General features: G+C 41.2%; 1 protein-coding gene across 1 annotated transcript in view; it reads left to right on the forward strand.

The window, feature by feature from the left end:
• The window catches only part of snx18a (sorting nexin 18a), a 71,737-nt gene extending 51,502 nt beyond the window's left edge, over positions 1 to 20,235 (forward strand). Inside the window, exon 2 of the mRNA XM_070868737.1 lies at positions 18,026 to 20,235. Within this exon, the coding sequence (XP_070724838.1) occupies positions 18,026 to 18,279 (254 nt within the window). The 3' untranslated portion in view covers positions 18,280 to 20,235. The remainder of the gene's footprint in view (positions 1 to 18,025) is intronic.
• Positions 20,236 to 25,108: the final 4,873 nt, after the last annotated feature.

Consider the following 25,108-nt stretch of genomic DNA (forward strand, 5'->3'; position numbering starts at 1 on the left):
TTGGTACGATTTGATGGAATCTGTTTTCATTTGATTATTAAAACCAAATCTAGATGCTGTCTACCTGGTGACACTGTTTAATGCTGTATCCTTCCTCCTCTGAAAAAAGCCAAAGTCAGGAAAAGCCAACTTTTGACCAATGGCGTCTAGAGGTGCACTGAATGCCTTTAAAGGGGATTTTGCAAAATTCTGATGTTGACGCTTCTTCCTCCAGTGTTTGGTGGAGTGTGTCTTTTTTCATACTGATTACTGTACATAATTAAAATATGAAGCACAATTTGGTCCAGACCTGAAGTTTTCAGTATGTATGATGTTGCCTTCGTTAAAGGTTTGCTGCATTGGAAAGTTGCTGCATAAAATAAAATCTGTGCCAAGATTGTAAAGAGTTTCTCGTTTTTAGCCAGAAGCAAGTTTATCTATTGTCACGGCTTGGCAGAAGTCCATTCTGCTATTTGATTTGTCTGTAATTACCCCACCCTTAGTACAATTCTGAAAATAGTGGGCAAAATAAACTCCTGCTGACACTTGTGAAAGTGAGGCAAAGCCGCATTCGTTATTTTCAGGTTTTGTAATTTAGATACAACTATAAATGTATTGTACTGGAACTAGCAACAACCTTTTAGATGAGAACAGGGTTCTTGGTATAAAACATAATTAACATTTGTTTTAAGTTGCTGTACTGTCTCTGTTGTCCTTGACACATTGGGCCCAAGTTTCCACACGATAAAAAACGGGCGCCCCTCCGAGCTGGGCGCCCGTTTTTCGCGCCTAAAACGGCGCCAGAAAAAAAACTCGCGATTCTGGAGCGTTCTGCAGCTCCCTGTCTGTTTGGCGCGGCGCCCAGGGGGGCGGAGCCTACTCTCGCGCCGATTTTGTAAGTGGGAGGGGGCGGCTACTATTTAAATTAGTTTTTTTCCTGCCGGGAACGCTGCGCGTGCGCGTTGGAGCGTTCGCGCATGCGCAGTGTGAAGGAAACATTGGCACTAGGCCATTTTTGTAGTTCTTTGTAGCTGTTTAGTTTTTGAAAATTTTTTAATAAAAGCACATTGCCATCAGCAATCAGCACTGAGAAGGCTGCAGGAAGCCTCAGAAAGTTGAGGCAGCCGTTTCCCGACGACCTCCGCCTTTTGCCGTCAGGAAATGGCTCCTCAATTTCTGAGGCTTCCTGCAGCCTTCTGTCTCCTTCCCTCCCTCCCGCCGTCTGGAACGGCTTCCTCCCCCCCCCGCGTTCGGTCGGTCGGTTCCCTCCCTCCTCCCCCCCGGTGTCCCTCCCTCCCACCCGCCATCTGGAACAGCTTTCTCCCCCCCCCCCCGCGCGTTCGGTCAGTCGGTTCCCTCCCTCCTCCCCCCCGGTGTCCCTCCCTCCCACCCGCCATCTGAAACAGCTTCCTCCCCCCCCCCCCCGCGTTCGGTCGGTCGGTCGGTTCCCTCCCTCCCGCCCGCCGTCTGGAACGGCTTCCTTCCCCCCCCGCATTCGGTCGGTTCCCTCCCGCCCGCCCACCTTCGGGAATGGCTGCCTCGTTTTGTGAGGCTTGCTGCAGCATTCTCCCTGGCTGAAGCACTTTCACACAGGTAGGAAGATGGTTTATTTAATCTTTTCTTTGCTTATAAATTTTTATTCACGTTGGATTTATTTGTATAATATTTGTATAAGTATAAATAAGGATTTATTGTAGAATTTAATGACTTCCCTTCCCCCCCCCCCACCTCGTTCTGGACGCCTAATTTGTAACCTGCGCCTGATTTTTTAATGTGTCGAACAGGTTTTTTCAGTTCTACAAAAATCTTCACTTGCTCCATTCTAAGTTAGTTTGGAGTACGTTTTCACTGTGGAAACTTTCAAATCAGGCGTCAGTGGCCGGACACGCCCCCTTTTGAAGAAAAAATTCTGTTCCAAAGTGGAACTGTTCTACCTGACTTGAACTGCAGAAAAAAAAGTGTGGAGAATTGCAATTTCTAAGATAGTCCGTTCTCCACCAGTTGCTCCTAAAAATCAGGTGCAAAGCATGTGGAAACTTGGGCCCATTAATTGGACACAGCACAATCACAGAAATTGCAGCACAGGAAGAGGACACTTGGCCCACCATTGAGCAGGGATTGCAGATTGGTTCAGCAAGAAAGATTTCTACTATGTACAGATGATGTGCCTGCAGATTTGTGTTCCTTGTTACATGGCTCTTAGCTGATGCTAAATTTACATTCTGCTGCATCAGAATATTGGAGCATGTTTTATAAGGGGGGAGTGTCCAGAACTTTTAAACATCTGTTTCTGCTTAAGTACTACTGATCAGCCCGTATTGTAATCGATTAAATGTGTCATGCTTCAGTCAAGCAAGTGTGGCATATGGTTGTTTATCTCTGCTCTTATTAGACTTTACTATTAATCAGAGAATCGTGGGCCGTTGATATTTTGGAGTGCTTTTGTATGGTTGTTGATCCAGTGAAGTTTTATACCTGTGGGCTGACAGTTGGTTAATTCGATATTTACTGTAACAGTAAGGTAGCAAGTATAGTAATCTTTTGATGCAAGATATCTGGAGTAGGTTTGTGACCAGGATGTGCTCTTTCGAATACAAAAGCAAAACACTGTGGATGCTGGAAATCTGAAATAAAAACACAAAATGTGGGAAATACTCAGCAAGTCAGCAGCATCTAACATTAATTCTATTTCTCTCTCCGCAGATACTGCTTGACCTGTTAAGTATTTCCAGCATTTTCTGTTTTTATTACGTGTTTTCTAATCTCTTACTATTGAATAATTGGAGATCGGATAGAATCCTCAGATTATTTAGTTAAAAATAATATATTAGAATGGATAAATAGAAATTATTCAATAAACAATGAACACTCCGCAACATTCGGGAGGGAGAACATTTTCTGGAGCAGACTCTACACAGTGCGAGGAAAACATAGAAACATAGAAAATAGGTGCAGGAGTAGGCCATTCAGCCCTTCTAGCCTGCACCGCCATTCAATGAGTTCATGGCTGAACATGCAACTTCAGTACCCCCTTCCTGCTTTCTCGCCATACCCCTTGATCCCCCGAGTAGTAAGGACTTCATCTAACTCCCTTTTGAATATATTTAGTGAATTGGCCTCAACTACTTTCTGTGGTAGAGAATTCCACAGGTTCACCACTCTCTGGGTGAAGAAGTTTCTCCTCATCTCGGTACTAAATGGCTTACCCCTTATCCTTAGACTGTGACCCCTGGTTCTGGACTTCCCCAACATTGGGAACATTCTTCCTGCATCTAACCTGTCTAAACCCGTCAGAATTTTAAACGTTTCTATGAGGTCCTCTCTCATTCTTCTGAACTCCAGTGAATACAAGCCCAGTTGATCCAGTCTTTCTTGATAGGTCAGTCCCACCATCCCGGGAATCAGTCTGGTGAATCTTCGCTGCACTCCCTCAATAGCAAGAATGTCCTTCCTCAAGTTAGGAGACCAAAACTGTACACAATACTCCAGGTGTGGCCTCACCAAGGCCCTGTACAACTGTAGCAACACCTCCCTGCCCCTGTACTCAAATCCCCTTGCTATGAAGGCCAACATGCCATTTGCTTTCTTAACCGCCTGCTGTACCTGCATGCCAACCTTCAATGACTGATGTACCATGACACCCAGGTCTCGTTGCACCTCCCCTTTTCCTAATCTGTCACCATTCAGATAATAGTCTGTCTCTCTGTTTTTACCACCAAAGTGGATAACCTCACATTTATCCACATTATACTTCATCTGCCATGCATTTGCCCACTCACCTAACCTATCCAAGTCACTCTGCAGCCTCATAGTATCCTCCTCGCAGCTCACACTGCCACCCAACTTCATGTCATCCGCAAATTTGGAGATACTACATTTAATCCCCTCGTCTAAATCATTAATGTACAATGTAAACAGCTGGGGCCCCAGCACAGAACCTTGCGGTACCCCACTAGTCACTGCCTGCCATTCTGAAAAGTACCCATTTATTCCTACTCTTTGCTTCCTGTCTGACAACCAGTTCTCAATCCACGTCAGCACACTACCCCCAATCCCATGTGCTTTAACTTTGCACATTAATCTCTTGTGTGGGACCTTGTCGAAAGCCTTCTGAAAGTCCAAATATACGACATCAACTGGTTCTCCCTTGTCCACTTTACTGGAAACATCCTCAAAAAATTCCAGAAGATTTGTCAAGCATGATTTCCCTTTCACAAATCCATGCTGACTTGGACCTATCATGTCACCTCTTTCCAAATGCACTGCTATGACATCCTTAATAATTGACCATCGGCAAACAGGGCAGGAAGCAAGAAGTGAGGTTAGAAAGGGGAACATCTGTAAAGTTGATCTAATAGGTATAGTGATAAAGACAAATGATGACACAGAAGAGGGTAACTGAGTGACTATAAGGCACTGAGGAACAAATTGTTACCCATGGGGCAAACAGGACAGGAAGTAAGAATAGGCGAATGGTGAATGTGACAGATTCTGTAGTCAGGTAAATAGCTCCTTTTGTACATTTAAACCACTCCTGAATTGCTTCCCAGTTGTGAGGATTTGGAACATCACAGAGTGAATACAAATGGTTTTGGAATGGGAGGGTGAGCAGCCAGAGGTTGGAGTTCATATGGGAACCAGTGACATAGATAGGAATAGGTTTGAAGTTCTGCAAAGGGATATCGGGGAGTTAAATTCTAGATTTGAACTTCTGGATTATTTCCAGTACCATGTGTTGGACCAGACAGGGAAAGAAAGATTAGGATTGTCAACATGTAGCTGGAAGATTGATGTAGAGGGGAGAATTTCAGATTCCTTGGAAATTGGGACCACTTTTGGGACTCCAAGATATCTACTCTCCTCCAATTCTGACATCTTGCACATCCCCGATATTAATCGCTCCACTATTGGCAATCATGCCTAAGCTCCCTCTCTAAACCTGTCCGCCCCTCTAGCTCTCTACCTCTCTTTCCTCTTTTAAGGCACTTCTTAAAACCTACCTCTTTGACCATCTGACCTAATATCTTAAGAGGTGTAACAGTGAGGAAGTGCTGTTTTGGATGATTTGTAAAATGTGGAGATTGGGAAGCTAGCAAGGTGAGCATTGGAGAAATGAAACATTGAGATAACTAAGCTATGACTAGGGGTTTCAGTTGCAGGGATGGAGTGACAGAAGTCGGGTAGTTAATGTTGCTAAGGTGACTGAAAGTGGTCTCGTGGAAGGAAACTGATATTGGGGCTAAACCGTATCCCCAGTTTGCAAGTGTGAGCCTCACCTGAGGTTTTAGTTGGGGAGGTTGATGGCATTGAGGTCAGCTTCTTTTCGTGGTTCAAAATCGTAGATCCACAAAAGAACTGGGTTTATACTTGTGCTATTGATGAACAAGGATTTATGAGTGTAAGCAGACTGAGATTGGGTATCGGTCTCCTGGAAATCAAACTAAATCAGCAATGATGTAAAAGCAACTAGTCAAAGTGGGGAAATATTTGATAATTTTACAACTGAAAACAAATCTGAATCAAACTTAACATTGCCATTGTGCTCCACAGCAACATTGAATTTGGTATGGTATAACTAAATTTAAGTTTTTTTTTTAAGTTCAGTTTTTTTTTTTAGTTCAGTTTTTTTTTCAAAAGGAGGTGTTCCCAGCCACGTACCCGTGTTTCAGGCGTTTGGCCAGCAAATAGTTGCTCCAGACAAACTTAGGCCAGCGTATGTTGCCACTTCTGTCCGCACAGAAAAACCTTACTTAGAGTTAAGGAATCGACGCAAGTAACTACATTTAAAGCACCGCCAAGCACCAAACAAAGCACAAAAAGTAATAAGCAAATAAACAAATAAAATAGAAGGAACCCTGCACCTAAAGCACCATGACCAAAGTAATAAGCAATCAATAAATAAAAAATAAAAAAATAGAAGGAACCCTGCACCTAAAGCACCAAAATCAATCAGTAAATAACAAATAAAAAATAGAAGTCCTACCTTGGGGAATGCAGCGGGCCGCCGATGAGGGAACCCATTCGGCCAGGGCTAGGGACGGTGTGCTTCGGGCCCCCCCCCACACACAGCCTGCAGCATGTACTCACAGATTCGGCCTACCTGGAGCTACTGCACATGCGTGCAGACTCTAGCGCACATGTGCAGAGGTCCCAGCACTGTTTTCAGCACCGGGACCTGGCTCTGCCCCCAATCCATTGGGCCACGCTGTGCCATGACTGAAGATAGGCTGGGGAGTGGCCAGGATACCGACGTCCTTTTTCGGCACGCTTGGAGGCAGACAAAAACGGCGCACCTCCGGTGAGGGCGCCAAAGAAACAGGTTAGGGAAACTCTTGCTTTTGTGGTCTTTATCTAATGGTCTTGTTCCAAAGTTTGTCAAGCCTGTCATTTACTTAATCAAGCAGTTCATGTGCATCTATTTAATTTGAACCTTGGAAGGCTTTACTTTGACAGATTGTGGTGTTTCCTTATTGTGTTGCAGTTTGTGCATGCTGCATTGGTAACAGTAAAAGCTGCATTTTGCTGACTTTACTTTGACTCCATACATGGTTATAAGCCACATTTAACCATTCATAGAATCACAGAAGTTTGCAACATGGAAGGAGGCCATTTCGGCCCATCGTGTCCGTGCCGGCCAACAAGAGGCTATCCAGCCTAATCCCACTTTCCAGCTCTAGGTCTGTAACGCTGCAGGTTACGGCACTTCAAGTGCATATCCAAGTACGTTTTAAATGTGGTGAGGGTTTCTGCCTCTACCACCCTTTCAGGCAGTGAGTTCCAGACCCCCACAACCCTCTGTGAAGAAACTTCCCCTCAAATCCCCTCTAAACCTTCTACCAGTTACTTTAAATTTATGCTGCCTGGTTGTTGACCCCTCTGCTAAGGGAAATAGGCCCTTTCTATCCACTATATCTAGGCCCCTCATAATTTTATACATCTCATTGAGGTCTCCCCTCAGCCTCCTCTGTTCCAAGGAAAACAAATCCAGCCTATCCAATCTTTCCTCATACCTAAGATTCTCCACTCCCAGCAACATCCTTGTAAATCTCCTCTGTACCCTCTCCAGTGCAATCACGTGTTTCTGGTAATGCGGTGACCAGAAATGTACACAGTACTCCAGTTGTGGCCTAACCAGTGTTTTATACAGTTCAAGCATAACCTCCCTGCTCTTGTATTCTATGCCTCGCCTAATAAAGGCAAGCATTTCGTATGCCTTCTTAACCACCTTATCTACCTGGCTTGCTGCTTTCAGGGATCTGTGGACATGCACTTCCAGGTCCCTTTGTTCCTCTACACTTCTCAGTATCCTCCCATTTATTGTGTGTTGCCTTTGCATGTTAGTCCTCCCCAAATGCATTACCTGATACTTCTCGGGATTAAATTCCATTTGCCACTGTTCTGCCCACCTGACCAGTTGATTGATATCTTCCTGTAGTCCACAGCTTTCTTCTTCGTTATCAATCACACAGCTGATTTTAATGTCATTTGCAAACTTCTTAATCATACCCTCTATTTTCAAGTCTAGATCATTGACATCTACCACAATAAGCAAGGGACCTAGTACTGAGCCCTGCGGAACCCCACTGGAAACATCCTTCCAGTCACAAAAACACCCATCAACCTGCCTCTGAGCCAATTTGGGATCCATCTTGCCACTTTGCCCTGGATCCCATGGGCTTTTACTTTTGTGACCAGTCTGCCATGTGGGACCTTATCAAAAGCTTTGCTAAAATCCATATACACTATATCATTGCTTTACCCTCATCGACCCTCCTGGTTACCTCCTCGAACAAATGTAATCAAGTTAGTCAGACACGACCTTCCCATAACAAATCCGTGCTAACTGTCTTTGATTAATCCATGTCTTTCTAAGTGAAGATTTATCCTGTCCTTCAGTGAATCTGAGGTGGCATCTCTGTGAAGGCTGTCGTGATGTTTAAATATGTTAGGCAGCTGCAGTTGATGTTGATGCAGTTGGCCTACTCCTGCTCCTATTTCTTATGTTCTTATGTTCGGATGATGTATAAGAATGACATGATTTTAACAACACATCAACTGCGGTTGCAGTGATGGGACACAACTTCTGATCTGCTACACTGATCTCAACTGCACCACTGTGGTGGAGACCGGGCACTTTGCTGCAGCGAAAGGGGAGAGACAGACGAGTTGCATTCCTTTTAGATAATAAACAAGCTACCTAACAGAACTCAGCAAGTCTGACCTTCAAAACAAAAAGGGGACCAAATAACTGGGGCCCAATGAGAAAGGGAGTCTACACCTAGACAATATAAATTTAAATATTGCTTTTAATAATTTGTGTACTTATAGTGTCACAAATTTCAGATCTTTAGTTATTCTGAGGTTCAGTGTCTCTGAACACCCCCATAAATAGATCCCATGTTACTTACAATCAAGAGTCTACCTTCAGTGCCCAATATCTAGTCATACAATAGCATGACCCAAGCCTCAAACATGTTACGAAGCCTCAATGAACTGGACATTAATCTTGCACATGATGTCACACACCTAATTTTTCAAAAGGCACACAGATTCATACTTTAATGCAATCACGTCAAATGTAAATAAACAGATTTTTGTTGCACTTAAGTGAATAAGCAAATTGGTCCATTCAAAGTAAAAAAAAAAAAACTCATTAATTACATATGTAAATATTTATGAAAACAGGTTTGTGGTAACTAATCTAGGTGGCACATAAGTTTCCGAGTGGATGAAAGAGTATGGTTCAGGTGGTGGGTAATATGACCTGACTGATTTAGTTTCTGAATTACCTTTTTATTGTGCAAACAATTGATGTTTTGCTCCAGACCACTGATTTGCAGTTTTCATGGAAAAATAGACACAATTGTGGAGTTAAATTTCCTCAGAGTCCCCTTGTAATAACAGAATTGACTTCTTTATTCACCATAAACCAGTGACCCTAATTATGAACAGAAGAAATCGTGAAATGCCATCCCTAAAAAAAATGGTTAAAAAAACTAAGGAATCCTGTGTACTGAAAACAAATTTTGACCTATTCCATCACCGTAAGCCAGTGGCTCTCATTGTGCCCAGTCAAATGATCCTTTACTTCACTATCCATTGCCATATAAATAATGGGGCTGAATTTGCGCTCGGAGGTTTCCCGCGGGCAGATGCCTCTGACCAGCAAAAATTTTATGAACTTACCTTCTGCCTCGGGATACAGAGACTTGCACTCCTGGCCCTCTACATGTAGGACCACATATCCCAGGGGTGCAAGCGATTTGCAAGCACCCCTGGGATCACGTGGTCTGGCCCAACCAATCAAAGAAGGAATCCCCATTCATGCTTATGGAGATTCTGTTTGTATCGAATTTCTTTAAGCATGAATGGGGATCACATAAAAATACATCTAGACATCAAATGAAATAAAAACCATTACATATTTAAAATTAATTAAAATGGCATATAATTAAATATTTAAAACAAAAATTTAAATTTTTGAAAAATACATTTACGTGTTTTAATAGGACTAAAAATAAATTTGCCTTATTGCACAGGGTTTTTAAATGTATAAATGAATGAAATAAATTTATGTTTAAGTTTTTAAACTCTTACGCTGGTAAAAGCAGACCAGGCATAAGAATTTCAGGGGCATTCATTGGGCAAATAGCCCAACTCTCCGATCGCAGAGGCCCTTTTCCCGGGGATGCGCTTGATCTGTCACGAGAATTTTTGACAGATTGCAAGTTCCGAGTTTTAGAGCATGTGCAGCGCATACCTAAACCCGGAACTAGCGTGGCCACTATGGGCGCGTATGTACCTCATAAGTGCCCGTAGGGGCAGCAAATTACGGGTAAACTTATTCCTGGGTAACCTTTTTAACTCAAGATGTTCCATCAACTGCTATATTAACAGGAGGTAAAAGAAAACTATTCAATAGCCAGATTATCACTTGTAGGAGCAAGAAATCAGACTGTTGATATATAATTGCACTATAGTTCACCCCATTTATTGTGTTTTTCTATTTTAGAAGGTATCCAGTTTCCCCCTCTTTCATCATGATTCTTGGTATTGACATGATAATTTTGTCTTCACTGTTGTATGGTATCTGGTTTCAGGAGAGCAAACTCTGCGCTGCACTCGCCCTGCTTTTGCATTGATTGGGGAACCGGTTTCCAGCGTTCTGGACTCTAAGGCCTGGTCTTTTCTCTGAGTGCAACATGGAAGTTAGACCTGAAACTGCACCCATTCCTGCCAGTGTCCTGTTATGCTCAAATTTCATGGGAATACATAATAAATGGGCATAAATCATCATAAACAAAGAAAGTAAAGTACACACATCATATATTTCTCTTCTTTCAGTATGAAAATTGAAGTTCATTCAACCATCATTTGTGCATATTAGACACACAAGTTTAAAACCCAGCAATTGGAAGCTTATCCATTTTTAATGTGACTTATACTAATGCTATAATAATTCATTAAAAGATACAGAAAATACTCCGGTCTCAAGTGAGGATTAATTTCTTTAAAGCTCAAATAATTGTAATAAAATACCAGAAAAATGACAGTTTCTTGCTGTGCCTGAAAATCTGGTTGTAATTTTAAGAAATCCACTGAGCAAGCATAGTTGCACAAAACTCATGTGAGGCTCTAACTTGGTTGGGGCCAGTTTTATGGGCAGAAATGTGTTCATACAGAGGGATCGATAGATGGCCATAAAAGACAAGAGATTTAAGCATATTGTACATGTGCACTTATGCCCAAAATTCCACAATCATTAGGCTGCATAATTGATTTGCGCCACTGTTATACATGTCTCTGGGCGCAAATACAAAGGAAATTCAAGGTCCATTTCCTATGGAGCCCACTTTCAACAAACGTGGAATTGACTCTGCATTGATATTGCTGAAACTGACTTCCCTTTCCCCACAATAGGTCTATGGTGCCAGTGAGATAAGAGAGCTGGAATTGTTTACACTGTGGAGTGCAGTTTATGAAGGGAGACCAGGTTTGCTTCCAGCTGTGCTCATATAGTGTAATAGCCTTGTTTAGCTGGAAACCCAAGCTGTGAGCTCAGCATGACCTCTCTCTAGGGGCTGGTGCAAAATGGGCAGTAATAATGAAAATTCACCTATCCACTAATCTTCTAGTAAATTGCACCCTAACCGACAAACAAATTCAAATTGAAGTTAACTTTCAAGCTATCAATCAAAAATAAAGTTGGTTAAAGAATTGAAGAGCACAAATTTGTATTCAGCATCTTTTTTTTATAAAAATGTTTTTAGGCATTTAGACAGAATCTAAGCTGCAAGCAATTTAGATAACTGGATTATCCCTATGTACAACCATGTTCGGGTTGATGTAATGTTTTCTGAACATTTTACATTCAAAACAAATATTTGAGATGCAGTCTGTGTAGTAAAGTGAAAAAGAGCTCTTTTTAATAGAGTAACTGGAATAAAAGCACTACATTCTGGAAAGGCACACTAGATCTGTTTGATCTGAAAGAGTACTTCTCTAGTGGTGGTTGTGGGACTCTCCACTCCCACACATCCTCAGCTGGCATTACCCTGATAATCTTCATTAAGGGGTCACAGATCACAGCGTAAACTATGTTGGTAAATGACACATTTTAATTATCATATGCTCTTAAGGAGTGGGCTTGAAAATTGCACTTCTTGTTTGGCTGGGTGAGGCTACTTCCAGTGTTGGGCGACTGAAAACTGTCAGCTTGCAATTAATGCTTGTGTATCTTTTTTGTATCTGGTTCTATCTTGGGGCTGGATGCTCCATTTGGTGAATTATGGGACTCAGTGGCAGCACTTCTGGAGTTTACTGCAGCTAATAATAGACCTATTTAAAATTTGCCACAAGTATTTATCTTTGTACCTGAAATTTGAATTCGTGCTGGCAGAAAAAGGAGAAACAAATGTAGCACATAATGAATTCTGGGCTCGGTGCAATTTTGGCTTTAAAACGCAATTGTTTTCTCGCCTTGGCCCGAGAGTACTTTTCCTGATAGAGGTAGAGGGTTAGGATTCTGGGGCCTTGAATATTACCTTTTTTTTAAATGGCAAAATTGGGAATAGGTGACAATTTTCACCCCCACATGTACCTGCTGCTGTGGAAAATGATTGGTATTGATTTCGCTCACTGAACTTTCATATTTAAACAATCCTAACACCTATTTTCTCTGTTTCTTGCAATAAACTACATAAAGTAGAAATATTGATTCTATAGCATGGTAGCACTGTATTTTCATCACATCCTGTAGAAGCTGTTGTTCACATCCTTCAGCTGCCTTTCTCTACAAAAAATGCAGATAATGAGTTTTGATGGAATCAGTACCGTATAGTAAATGCAGCTTGATTTCTTGATTAGTTGTTTACAGTATGTTCAGTATAATCGTCCTTTTTGAAGACAGCCTGTCTGCAGAGTACTGCAGAATTTCTGAATTGTAATATACAGTTGGGAAAAAAGTCTTTATTTGGGAATTGTATCATGAAATGTTATAAGTTTATCAGTGTGGGACATGCTTAATCTTTGCTCGGGTCATTTAATAAACCGTTTTAAATTTAAAACTTCACCTTTTCAGCCTAAGATGTGCTTATTACTGTTCAGTCCTATGACTAGTGAACAGGGATGTGACTTGAATTTGGTGAGTCAAATTTTCTAGCTAGTCAAAGCTGCTGGCCTTGCCTGAGCTTAGAGTTTCATTTACAGTGGAATGTCTATTATCTGCCAATCTCATTATCCACTGGAATTTTCTCAGGTCAAAGCCCTATATGAGACATTGCCTCATCACACAGCTCCTTTGTATTTCATTTGCTGGTGAATATAATTACATTATTTTTTCTTTTTTTATATTGTGCTCTTCATTCCCATAACTAAGGTGTTGGTGTGCCACAAAATTAAGACAAAATTTGCGTATTCTCAATTTTATTTCCAATTATCATCAACCACCAGAAATTGCGCTCTCCATCATGGCAGATAATGGAAGTTCCACTGTAGTGTACTTGAGAACTGGGGAAATCAGTTTGAGTTTAAATGGTTTGTACCCTTGAAAGTTCGAGCTGCTCATTTATATTCAGTTCTGTGCAAAATCTGTGTGTTTATATATATTTTTTTATATATTTTATATATATATATAATATATATGTGTGTTTTCACAAAGCATATTTAGTCTATTAGTACAAATATGCCACTGGAAAACTTACACTTTTATAGAACATTAAATTATGTTGCCACATGCATTTCACTTGTCACCTTAAATTGCTTCCGACGCTGTCACCAGTGGTAGAGGCTATAAACACTCAAAGCCCTCTCTGGACCAATCCACGTTTGGAAGCATAATATCTAAATTTATACAGAGGAGATTTTTTTTTGTTCCATTTCAGATGGCCACTTCACAAAATTCACATTCACTGTTGGCTTTACTGAAATTCTGTTCTGCTAGTTTATTCCTACACTACACCAGTGTCAAAACTTCTTTCTACATACCAGTTTCCAACATATTTGGTTTTCTTGACCTATGTCAGTGGTGGTGTTTTCTCCAGTTTCAGGATTCTACATTGTTGTGTCTCACGGTGCAGCCTCTATCTAAACTTGCACAAAGACTGCTTTGAAATGAACAAAAAATGTAACTCATTATCGCCATTAAGGATCAGAAGTTTACACAAAATAAGCCACACGTAACAATTGCCATAACATGCTAGCACTTGTAAATTCTTCAGCTGGAGCCACTCTGTGGTATATTTTGCATAAGCTACCTGTCCCTTGTTCAATCATAAAGTTAAATACAGAGGTTAATTAGATGGAAATAGTCAAGTGATTATTTTTCTATTCCTTCTCCCTCACCCCCATGACATATTTTATAAAAATATTAAATGTGATTAAAGAAAGACATCCAAAGAGTTTTGAAGCAAATTAAATATTTTGAAGTAAAGTTACTGTTGGAATGCAGGGAAATGTGGCTGATAATTTGCACATGGCAAGATCCCACAAATTACAATGACGTAAGTGACCAGATAATCAGGTTTATTGATATTGGTTAAGGGATAAATGTTGGCCAGGATACCAGGAACGCTCTTTTTGGATAGTGCCCCGGATCTTTAGCATCCATCGGGCAGATGGGGCCTCGGTGTAATGTCTCATCCAAAAGACAGTGCGTTCTGACAGTACAGTATGCCCTCAGTAATGTACTGAAGTAGAGCTTGAACCCATGACATGTAGACTCGGGGGCAAGTATTCCACCGTTGAGCCAAGGCTGATTAGTAGGATTGTTAAAGATTTTGTCTATTTTAATTCCCTACATTCTGTTCAAACTAACTTTTGTTAAAGGCAAGTTTTTATTTTGTTCAAAGCTATATCTCCTTTTTTTTAATAGCAGGAAATAAGGGTCTTGTCGGGAATTACATTGGTGCTTCCCAGCCTGTAACATGGTTTTCTGGGTTTGGGCAGTTTTGCAGCTGCTTTTTTCCCCCAACTGTCTGAAAGCATGTTTGCTTTTGAGCCACCTTGGGATGTTTGGCCCTGCTCAAGGATCTCCTTGTGAGCAAGAAAGTGAATCTGTTTTGTTTTTAAAACTCAGAACAATTGATGGTAAAACCATTATTTTTCTCCTGATGGAGTGCTGCACTGTCAGAGGTGCTATCTTTTTCATGAGGTGTTAAACACCATCTGCCCGCTTGGATAGATGTAAATGATCCCACTTTTCAAAGAAGAGCGGGGAGATTTCCCAGTGTCCTGGTCACCATTTAGCCCTCAACTAACACCACTAAAAAGATTTATCTGGTCATTTATCTCCTTGTTGTTTGTCTGGCCATGCTACGTGCAAATTGGCTGACGCATTTACTCACTTTACAACATCACACTTTTCTTTTTTGTTGTTTCATGTACCTTTTTCACTTCTCTTTTCTATAGAAGGTACATTTTTTCTCTTCTCTTTCCTTTCAAGTACTTTGGCATTGTATGTTGTAATCACAGTTTTGCATGAAATCAGAAATATTTGCTACTTTGAAATCTTGCCATATTTCTTTGTACATCATTTTACTGTCATGTAATGAAGTTATACAAATCTTATTGCATTAATTTGAACCTGAAACTTATGAGAAATTATGTATAAGCCAGGTTTTAACAAGTTTATTGTCCATATCTCCTATTTGAGTTTCACTGTCCTGAAAAGTTGGATGCCACCTGAAGCTCAGATTACAGGCTGAAACCTGTATCTACCAATGCTATCGTCAAGCCTGCTTTTGGAAAGAATAGTCTGGGATAACTGATTCTCCAATTCGTGTTTTTTTTCTCTGCAAAATGTTTCCGGTCTGCACTTTGGCTGACGCCCCAAGTAGCCCACTTAAAGCCTGAAACTGGTGAAGTCAAGGTGGGAGGAGGTGACGCTTAAGAGTGGCACCATTAATGGATGAAATCTGGCACGTTCCTATCCTAATGAGTCAGACCTTTCCAATGGACCATTTGAATCACTAGAATGATGGGGACATGTGTCACTTCATTGACGAGGACTCGTCCAGCAGAGAACCCAAACTAACACCTTTTTAAAATGTAGAAAGTACTGCTAAGTTGCGGATGGTGAATGTCATATTGACTAGATTTTCATTCATATTGAATATTCACATTTCAGTCTAACCTACCCAAAACGCTAGCATGTAGACAATACAAGTTTGTCTTCCTGAGGTCTCTAATCAGTGTGAACTCACTGGTGAATCAGCAGGATGGATGACTGAGTGAATCCCTTCCCACACTCTGAGCAGGTGAATGGCCTCTCCCCAGTGTGAACTCGCTGGTGTGTCAGCAGGTGGTATGATCAAGTGAATCGCTTTCCACACTCGGAGCAGGTGAACGGCCGTTCCCCAGTGACTGCGTTGGTGTATCAGCAGACCCCTTGTGCTTTTAAAGCTCTTCTGACAGTCAGAACATTTAAAAGATCTCTTATCAGTATGAACAAGTTAGTGTGAACTGAGGTTGGTTAACTGGGTGAATCCCTCTCCACACACAGTGCAGGTGAACGGCCTCTCCCCAGTGTGAACTCACTGGTGAGTCAGCAGGTGAGATGACCGAGTGAATACCTTCCCACACATATAAATGTTCTGACTGGAGAGATTTAAAAGTAAAAAGGATCTGCTGAGACACGAGCGAGTTCTCTCTGGGGAGAGGCCATTCACCTGCTCTTTGTGTGGAAAGATGCACTGATTCATCCAACCTGCTGAAACGCCAATGTACTCGCACTGGGGAGAGACCGTTTCCCTGCTCCGTGTGTGCATCGTGGCCCCCCTGATCTGTGGGAGAACAGCTCCACAGGTCAAGAGGTATAACAGCTGGAGCGGCGGGCCCTGGAACACTCTGGCCCCCCCGACCTGTGAGAGAACAGCTCCACAGGTCGGGAAGTAAGAGCTGGAGTGGCAGGCCCTGGAACATTGTGGCCCCCCCACTGGAACGTCGTGGCCCCCCCCCGACCTGTGAGAGAACAGCTCCACAGGTCGGGAAGTATTAACAGCTGGAGCATACAACTACAACATCTAGCACGAGCTGCTCCAAGTGTGCGTCGGCTTCGAGGTAGGTGACTGGGTGACGTCATCAGGACCTAGATCGCTGTTTGACATATGCGCAGGAGCATCGGTGGGGTCCTGGTAAAGCAGAGGAGTGGGAAGGTCGTGGCAGAGGTGCGGTGAGTGATTGAGGCGGAGGAGCGGTGAGAGATCGTGGCGGAGGTGCGGTGAATGTTTGTGGCGGAGGTGCGGCAAATGTGGGTACAGGGCCCAGGGGCAGCACAGGCCAGCCCACACTGCGATATGTGTGCGCTCACGGTCCATGCAGCAGAGCTGGTCTACAGTCGTCCTGGTTAACCCTTGCCACTGAATAAAGGCCTAGCTCTGTCAAGCCTGTCACATTAAAAGAAAATCCACGCACAGGCATCTTCCACCCCTTCAACTGGAGTTCAGGACTGGAATATTGGGTCCTTCATTGAAGCATCTGTGAACTCGTGTGGAACCAAGTCATCCTCGTTCAAGGGACTGCTGATGATGATGATGATGGTCTTCCTGAATAAGAATGTGTATAAATGATGTAGCACAGCTTGATTGTTGTACATACTTTTAATTAAATTTTATTTTTGGCATCTCACTTGAACATGATGTTTTAACAATTAGCATTCAGAAAATTGCTGTGCTGCTATGTTCAAGGATTACCCCAAGAGAAGGCAGCATAATTAACCGTAACTGCATAATTGTAATAGATGCTTGCACTGGCAGATTATCTTCCTGTCTCTCTCTTTCGTAAGGAGACTTGTGGTTCGGGGATTCTGCAATCATTGTGTTTCCTGTGTCATGTCGTCATTTCTCTGTGGGGCTCCATTTAGGGAGCAGATTTGTTTTTTTTACAAAAACCGAGCTCCTTTTGAAATGGAAATAGCTTATGGAAACAAACTTTCATGTTGTATTTTTATAGCTAAGTAAACTAGAAACATTTGATGCTTGTGTGAATTAGAATTCCAGTGAGGCTTTAATTGCAACATTTGATAGTCTGCTGTACATCTGTGATTGTCGTAGCAGCATTCAGAAGGTGAAAGTTAACCATTTGCTTAATAAATCCATAATATCCTTTATGCTTACAGTGATCTGAATTTGATGAATAGCACTTGGGTTCCCCTGAAATTTTAATAAGCTGTCGGGTACTATCTTAAATCAAATCATTTACATTTGCATAAAAATCTGTGTGCACATTTAGTATTCACAGTAGTTCAGTGTATTGTCGCTCCCAACAAATGTATTTCATACTGAATGATCTCAAGGGCCTAGATTACAGTGCCTATAGAAACTGAATTTCCTTGAGAGAGTAACTATATTCTCGGAATAACTGGTTCTTTTTATGTTTGGGTCAACTGAAACCAAGATCCCGAATTTCTGTTCTGTTCTGTTAAGAACAAAGGACTAGTACATGTCACAACTGGCTGAATCCCGTAACTTATCTATATATGAAATCTCACTTGTAAACTCTGTTTCTTGTATTTGCCCAGATGACTGACTGTGGTTTGTATTTGTAATAGGTGCTCTAACCAAAGTAAAGGAGAGTAAACGGCATGTGGAAGAAGGGAAGATGGAGCTGCATCAAGCAGATGGGGTCCGTGAACGTTGTGACACTATTTCTTTTGCCACACTGGCAGAGATTCACCATTTTCACAATATTCGTGTGTCAGACTTCAAGACACAAATGCAGCATTTTCTTCAGCAGCAGATCCATTTTTACCAGAAGGTGACTCAGAAGTTAGAGGAGGCATTGCAAAAGTACGATGGTGTTTAACTTCTGTCAGTCTGATCCTTTTTTACTGTGGCCTTTCACATCTCAATAATGCAGGTGGTCAGCAGACAGTCAAAACATTCTTGAATCACCCTTGGCGTTTAAAGATCATGATGGGCTCCCAGCTTGGGTGACCTAGCAACAAAATCAAAATCTGTTGAACAATCTTTTGTTAAAAAAACACATAGTCGGTTACATGGCAAATTACTCCAAATTGTGTGGGGGAGGGATTGGGATGAAGGTTATTTAAGTATGTTATGTATTATATGCTTACACTACCATACTAACTTTGTTCTGCAAAACACAGTTTGTGTATACTATCTAACTTTTTTGCTTTAGTTAACAAAGTTATGTGGGGTATACCATTATGCCCCAAATCCTGTGAGTAATCCCAAAGCAGGATGGATGGGTTGACTGTGTTCTCTATATGGCCTGTTCTAACTGCTGAGGAAATCAATAGACTGTAACAAATGAAATGCAAAGACTAAAACTTGTTTACAGATTCCAGCCAGAGCAGCTATGTTACTCATGTGCCTTTGAGTCACTGTTTGTCTTCTGTAGCTTTATTAAAAGCTTGTGTTAAAGGAGGGGGATGGCATGATTTTCTCTGCTGAAATTGCACCAGGGAGTGACGAAAAATGATTCTGACCTCTGACTTACCAGAGAAGGAAGTCTTATATGCCTGTGTCACCACAATCACAGAAAATACTAATGAATTACAATCTTCTCAGGAAAGTAGGAGATGCTATTTATTTCTGAACACAACCTTTATGCAGGCAGGAACCATGTATAGGTTTGAGAGCAACTTATCCACATTAGGTGGAAATCTCTGGCTGAGTTGTTTAAGGACAGGGAAGACTTTATAAAAAGTGTGAAATCTTATGAAGGAATGAGGTAACTTTTTTGCAGCAGCAGCTTGAGTTTGTGCATGTTTTGGGTTAACAGAATATTTGATATCTGGCCTAGAAATTTTAATTGAGGAAAATTTCACTGTGGATTAGTATCAGTAACTGAAAAATGTGCAGATCATTTGCCTGCATTGTTTCCCATATTCCAAGATGAGAATTAATTTATAAGAAAATAGACTAAACAAAATGAAATCTAGTCTTAAATAAATGTTGTCTGCTGAAATTTGAATGCTGTATTTGACAAATCATTGGAATCAACCCATTCTGTCTTGCCTGCCCCTCTTTCCCACCCCCAGGTTGTGCTACAAGGTCTTGTCTGTAGAGAGTACTTCGCTGCTGTATTCTGACATTCGCTCTCATGCACATTTCAGTTAATGTGTTGCTTGGTGGGAGTTGATACAATCCATTGTGTGTGAACCTTTTGAATACAGTAGCTGACAAAAGGAGCTATTGTTAACAGTCCTGAGCACAACAACCAAAGAAGTGGTGATTTTTTGAGAATTTCTCTCATCTGGAAGTGGAAATATTTCATTTTAACACAGCACATTTAATTTGCACAACCCATAAAGACATTTAACTATGCAACTAAAATTATGTAAATTTAATTTGGCAATTGGCTGCACTGAAATTAGTCCAGCATTACTAGTTACTTTAGTTATTGAAGTGCCATTGACTAAAGGCAAACTAATTTAATTTTTTTTGCCAGTGGTTAAAATGTCACTGTGTAGTGATCCTGTCAGCAAAAGTAACAGGTTTTGCTGCAGTATCACTTAAATAGCCATAAAAAGTGTCTTTATGGAGGATATTTGTGGGAAACTACAAGGATATAAAGATGTTTACAGCTTTTGTATTACCTGAAATTGTTATGGTTCCTCACTGCAACAGTTTGACAACCAGGATATATGCAATAAAGTAACTGAATGCACATCCACAAGACTTGCACCAAAATGTCAGACTTTCTATGAAAGTGCTCTTTATACAAAACATCAGCACAGAGTAAAATGCTATTTCATTTGAATGTCATTGTATGCAACATGTAGATTAAAAAAAAATGACCATAACACTGAGTTGACTAGTCATTTTTTAATTCACACAATTAATTGCGGGTGTGCTTTTAATCTTGTGTAACTACTTTTGTAAAACTTTGTATATAAAAAAAAAAGCTGGCAAATACCATTTGTGTTGTATGCTTTAAGTTTTAGCATAATTGGTCACTTGGCCTGTATTTACGCTTTCAGGATAGAGTCTTGATTTAATTTACCAGTATTACCAATTTCCAATACTGAAAGCCTTTTTGGCAAGAAAAGTAATTCGTATATGTACATAACTTTTTTCCTATAATCTAAATATAGAAATCAGATATTCTGCTCATCCCGTAGGATTATGGTCAAGAGTTCTTCAATCCACTTGCTGTGGTAATTACTGTAGAATAATGCTATCAAAGTTTGGAACTGTCAGTCAATCTTTTCTTGCGTTATCATAAAGGAATGCTATTCATTATGTAATTTTGACTGGTTTCACTTACCATACATTTTTCAGTATTAAGTGCCATTAGTCAGCTGCCAACTCTGTTGGACTTATTGAACTGAATCCCTTGCCTCAGAAAATGTGCAGTTTCATGTCGTGAATGTTCCTTGACTTTTTCTAAAAGATGAATAGCAATAGGTAAAACTTCCAAAAAGATTCTCCTTAAAACCTACCTCTTTGACCAAGCTTTTGGTCACCTTGTTTCCTTCATTGGCTTGGTGTCAGTTTTTGTCTGGCTACACTCCTGTGAAGAGCCTTGGGAGGTTTTGGTACGTTAAAAGCACCTGGGGGTCCTTGTGCATGAAACTCTTAGTTTGCAGGTGCAGCAGGTAATCAGGAAGGCGAATGGAATGTTGGCCTTCATTGTGAGAGGGATGGAGTACAAAAGCAGGGAGGTCCTGCTGCAACTGTACAGGGTATTGGTGAGGCCGCACCTGGAGTACTGCGTGCAGTTTTGGTCACCTTACTTAAGGAAGGATATACTGGCTTTGGAGGGGGTACAGAGATGATTCACTAGGCTGATTCTGGAGATGAGGGGGTTACCTTATGATGTTAGATTGAGTAGACTGGGTCTTTACTCGTTGGAGTTCAGAAGGATGAGGGGTGATCTTATAGAAACATTTAAAATCATGAAAGGGATAGACAAGATAGAGGCAGAGAGGTTGTTTCCACTGGTAGGGGAGACTAGAACTAGGAGGCACAGCCTCAAAATATGGGGGAGCCAATTTAAAACCGAGTTGAGAAGGAATTTCTTCTCCCAGAGGGTTGTGAATCTGTGGAATTCTCTGCCCAAGGAAGCAGTTGAGGCTAGCTCATTGAATGTATTCAAGTCACCGATAGATAGATTTTTGACCAATAAGGGAATTAAGGGTTACGGGGAGCGGGCGGGTAAGTGGAGCTGAGTCCACGGCCAGATCAGCCATGATCTTATTGAATGGCGGAGCAGGCTCGAGGGGCTAGATGGCCTACTCCTGTTTGTAATTATTATGTTCTTATGTTCAAATACAAGTTGTTAAGAATTTTAAAAACATATTCCTGTAGATGCTGCAATGCTAGAGCTAGTCAGTAGGTCGGGCAGCATCTGTTTGAGAAAACATGAGACAGTGTGCAAAACCTTTCCTCAGAACTTCGATATTACACATTAACAGTATTTGGAAGGAACATAACCAGGGGAAAAGGAGGTAAAACAAAACACACACACAAATCACTGTGTTCTTTGTGTTTCTCCCCCTCCCCCTGTTCTGTTCCATCTTAAGTGCTGTTCATCCGTAATATCTAAGTTCTGAGGAAAGGTTTTCTATTGGAAACGTAAACTGCCTGACCTGAGTATTTCCAGCATTTTCTGTTTTTTGTCTCTGGATATGAGTTATTTTTAATGTTGATATCTGCAGTGTTGGCATTGAAACTTGAATAATTATTGTAGCTTTTGTAATTTCTAAATTTAAGGGTTTTATTTTTTCAAATAAGTGCAAATATTTTCTTTCTAGATCTATAAATCTGTTTGAAAATCCAAAAATGATTATCATTGAATCAGGCTGCACAAAATCCCTGCCCTACTTAAATTACAAGTTTCTTGCTCTCCAGAGCTGGGCTAACATCTTTGACTGTTATTTGACTAGTTAACTGTCAAACCACTTGAGCAGCACAAAATGAGTATTATTACAGGCGAGTTCTGATTTGCTAGGTTTCTTGTGCGAAGGTTAATAATGCTATTAAACAAACAGACTTTAGTAAAAGTAATTAGCATTTGAAAGTGTAAAGGGCAAAGAGGGGGAAGAATTCCTGAAATGTGTACAAGAGAACTTTCTTGATCAGTGTGTTCCCAGCCCAATGAGGAAGGAAGCAGTGCTGGATCTAGTAGTGAGGCAAGTGGGCCAGTTTCAGAGCAAGAGCATTTGGGGAATCGTCATTGTAATATCGGGTTTAGAAAAATTATGGAAAAGGACAAGGAACAGTCAAGCGTAAAAGGGGGGGGGGGCTAACTTCAGTGGGTTGATGAAGGATCTGGCCCAGGTGGAATAGAATCAAATATTTGTAGGAAAAACAGTAATTGAACAATAGGAGGCCTTCAAAGAGGGTATGGTTTGGGTACAGTGTAGAATCATTCCCATGAAGGAGAAAGGAAGAGCATCCAAAGTTAGAGGCCTCTGGAAAACTAAAGATAGAGTTTAAAATAAAACAGAAAAAGGAGGCTTATGACAAATATATAAGGTTCATAATATAGTAGAGAACCAAGCTGAATATAGAAAGTACAGATGGGATCTAGAATGAGGAAAAAGAGGGACAAAGAGAGAATGAGACTAGATTAGCAGCTGACCTGAAAAGGAACCCAAATGTTGTCTTATAAACGCACAAATAGTTAAAGGGTAGTCAAAGGAAGAGGGGCTGATTAGAGACCAAAAATGAGACAGTGGGCATGGCTGAGCCACTAAATGCACCATCTTCACTAGAGAAGAGGATGCTGCCAATGTAGCAGTAAAGGAGAAGGTGATAGCAATATTGGATAGAATAAAAATAGATAGAGAGGAGATAATTAAAAGGTTGGCAGTGTCAAAGTAGAAAAGTCACCCAGTCTGGATGGCTTGCATTCTAGATGACTGAGGGAAGCAAGGGTGGAAATTGCAGAGGCTCTGGCCACAATGTTCCAATCCTCCTTGGAGATGGGAGCACTGCCAGAGCACTGGAGCATTGCAAATGTTACGTCCCTGTTTTTTTTAAAAAAAGGGAGAGGGATATATCCAGCAACTACAAGCCAGTCAACTTAATCTCGGTGGTAGGGAAACTTTTGAGACAGTAATCAGAGACACAGTTAATTGCCATTTTGAAAAATATGGACTAATAAATGAAAGTCAGCAAGGATTTGTTAAAGGCAAATCATGTTTGACTAACTTGATCGAGTTCTTTGATGAAGTAACGGTGAGAATTGATAAGTGTAGTGCGGTTAATGTGTATATGGACTTTCAAAAGGCATTTGACAAAGTACCACATAATAGATTTGTTAGCAAAATTAAAGCCCATGGGATAAAAGGGGCAGTGGCAGTATGGATACAAAATTGGTAAGGGATAGAAAGCAGAGAGTAGTAGTGAACGGTTTTTCAGACAGGACGGAGGTATACATTGGTGTTCCCCAGGGGTTGGTATTGAGACCACTGCTCTTTTTGATATATATTAATGAAGTGATTATCTGCATGAACATTTTTGTGCCCTTCTGTGCATGCGCATGGTGAACTCCACCCCTTTACGCGCATGCACAGTACGATATATGAGGAAGCCGAAAGTGGGGCCGAACCACGTTGCCGCTCGAACCTGAGCCTGCTACTTGGGGCTTTTGGGTTATCTTTTGAAAATCACTGACTATACCAAAGGAGCCTCCAGGACATTTGCGTGGAATATCGCTGTGATTATTTACACGAACATGTTTGAGGCCTTTTGAGACAGAGGAGAAATTGGAGGTGGGGGAGGTGAGAGAAAGTGAGTCAGACAGAGTGGGGTGGGGTGGGATGCGGGGGGGCGGGGCGGGGGGTGGGAAAGGAGAGAGCGAGAGACTGGGGCAGAGCGAGAGACAGAGTCAAATTGAGAGAGTGGGGCAGAGAAAGGGGGAGAGGAGGTCAGGAACTCACCCCCTTTACACCCCCACTACGTTCTCCCTCTGCTCTCCCTACATCTGTTAAATTCTCTCAAAGCTCGGTGTGTGTGGTGTGACTTCATTGGACTGGACGAAATCCAGAAATCACGACACTGTCACTATTCACTTCATACCCAATAAACCTGTTAACAATCCGTAACCCGAATAGAGAAAGACTATTTTCTCTGATTGGGGAATTCTGGCCTTTTGCGCATTCCCAATTTTCATTGTCTTTTGTGGCCATGGCTTCAGCTGCCTAGGCCCGAAGTTCTGGAATTCTGTCCTGAAATCTCCACCCCTCTCCTTTGAACAAGCTCCTCAGAACTTAAACTCTCATCAAGCTTTTGGTCACTGTCCAAATATCTCCGACATGGCTCGGTGTCGAATTTTATCTGATAATGCAGCTGTGAAGCACCTTGGGATGTTTTGCTATGTTAAGGGTGCTATATAAATGCAAGTTGTTGATCACGATTAATTTAAAAATCAGTTGTTGGCAAATACAGCATTTTATAATTACTGCATGTGTTTTTTAAACAGGAATATTTAGATTTGTTTGTGGTTTTGTCAAACTAGCTGAGTGTCGACTGATGATGTGGATCGTTAACAACCAGAGGATGTGGCTACTTATTTCAGCCAATATTCCTTTAAATTAATTTCCATTATAATGTGTTTTGGGGTGAAAATGCACTGTGACATTAGTGCATAAGCACTTGGCAAGCGTGTATGAAATTCCTTTACACTTTTTAATAGAGATGTTATCTTGTTTTAATCT

This window comes from Pristiophorus japonicus, chromosome 2, assembly GCF_044704955.1.
Source record: "Pristiophorus japonicus isolate sPriJap1 chromosome 2, sPriJap1.hap1, whole genome shotgun sequence".
Classification (NCBI taxonomy): Eukaryota; Metazoa; Chordata; class Chondrichthyes; family Pristiophoridae; genus Pristiophorus; species Pristiophorus japonicus.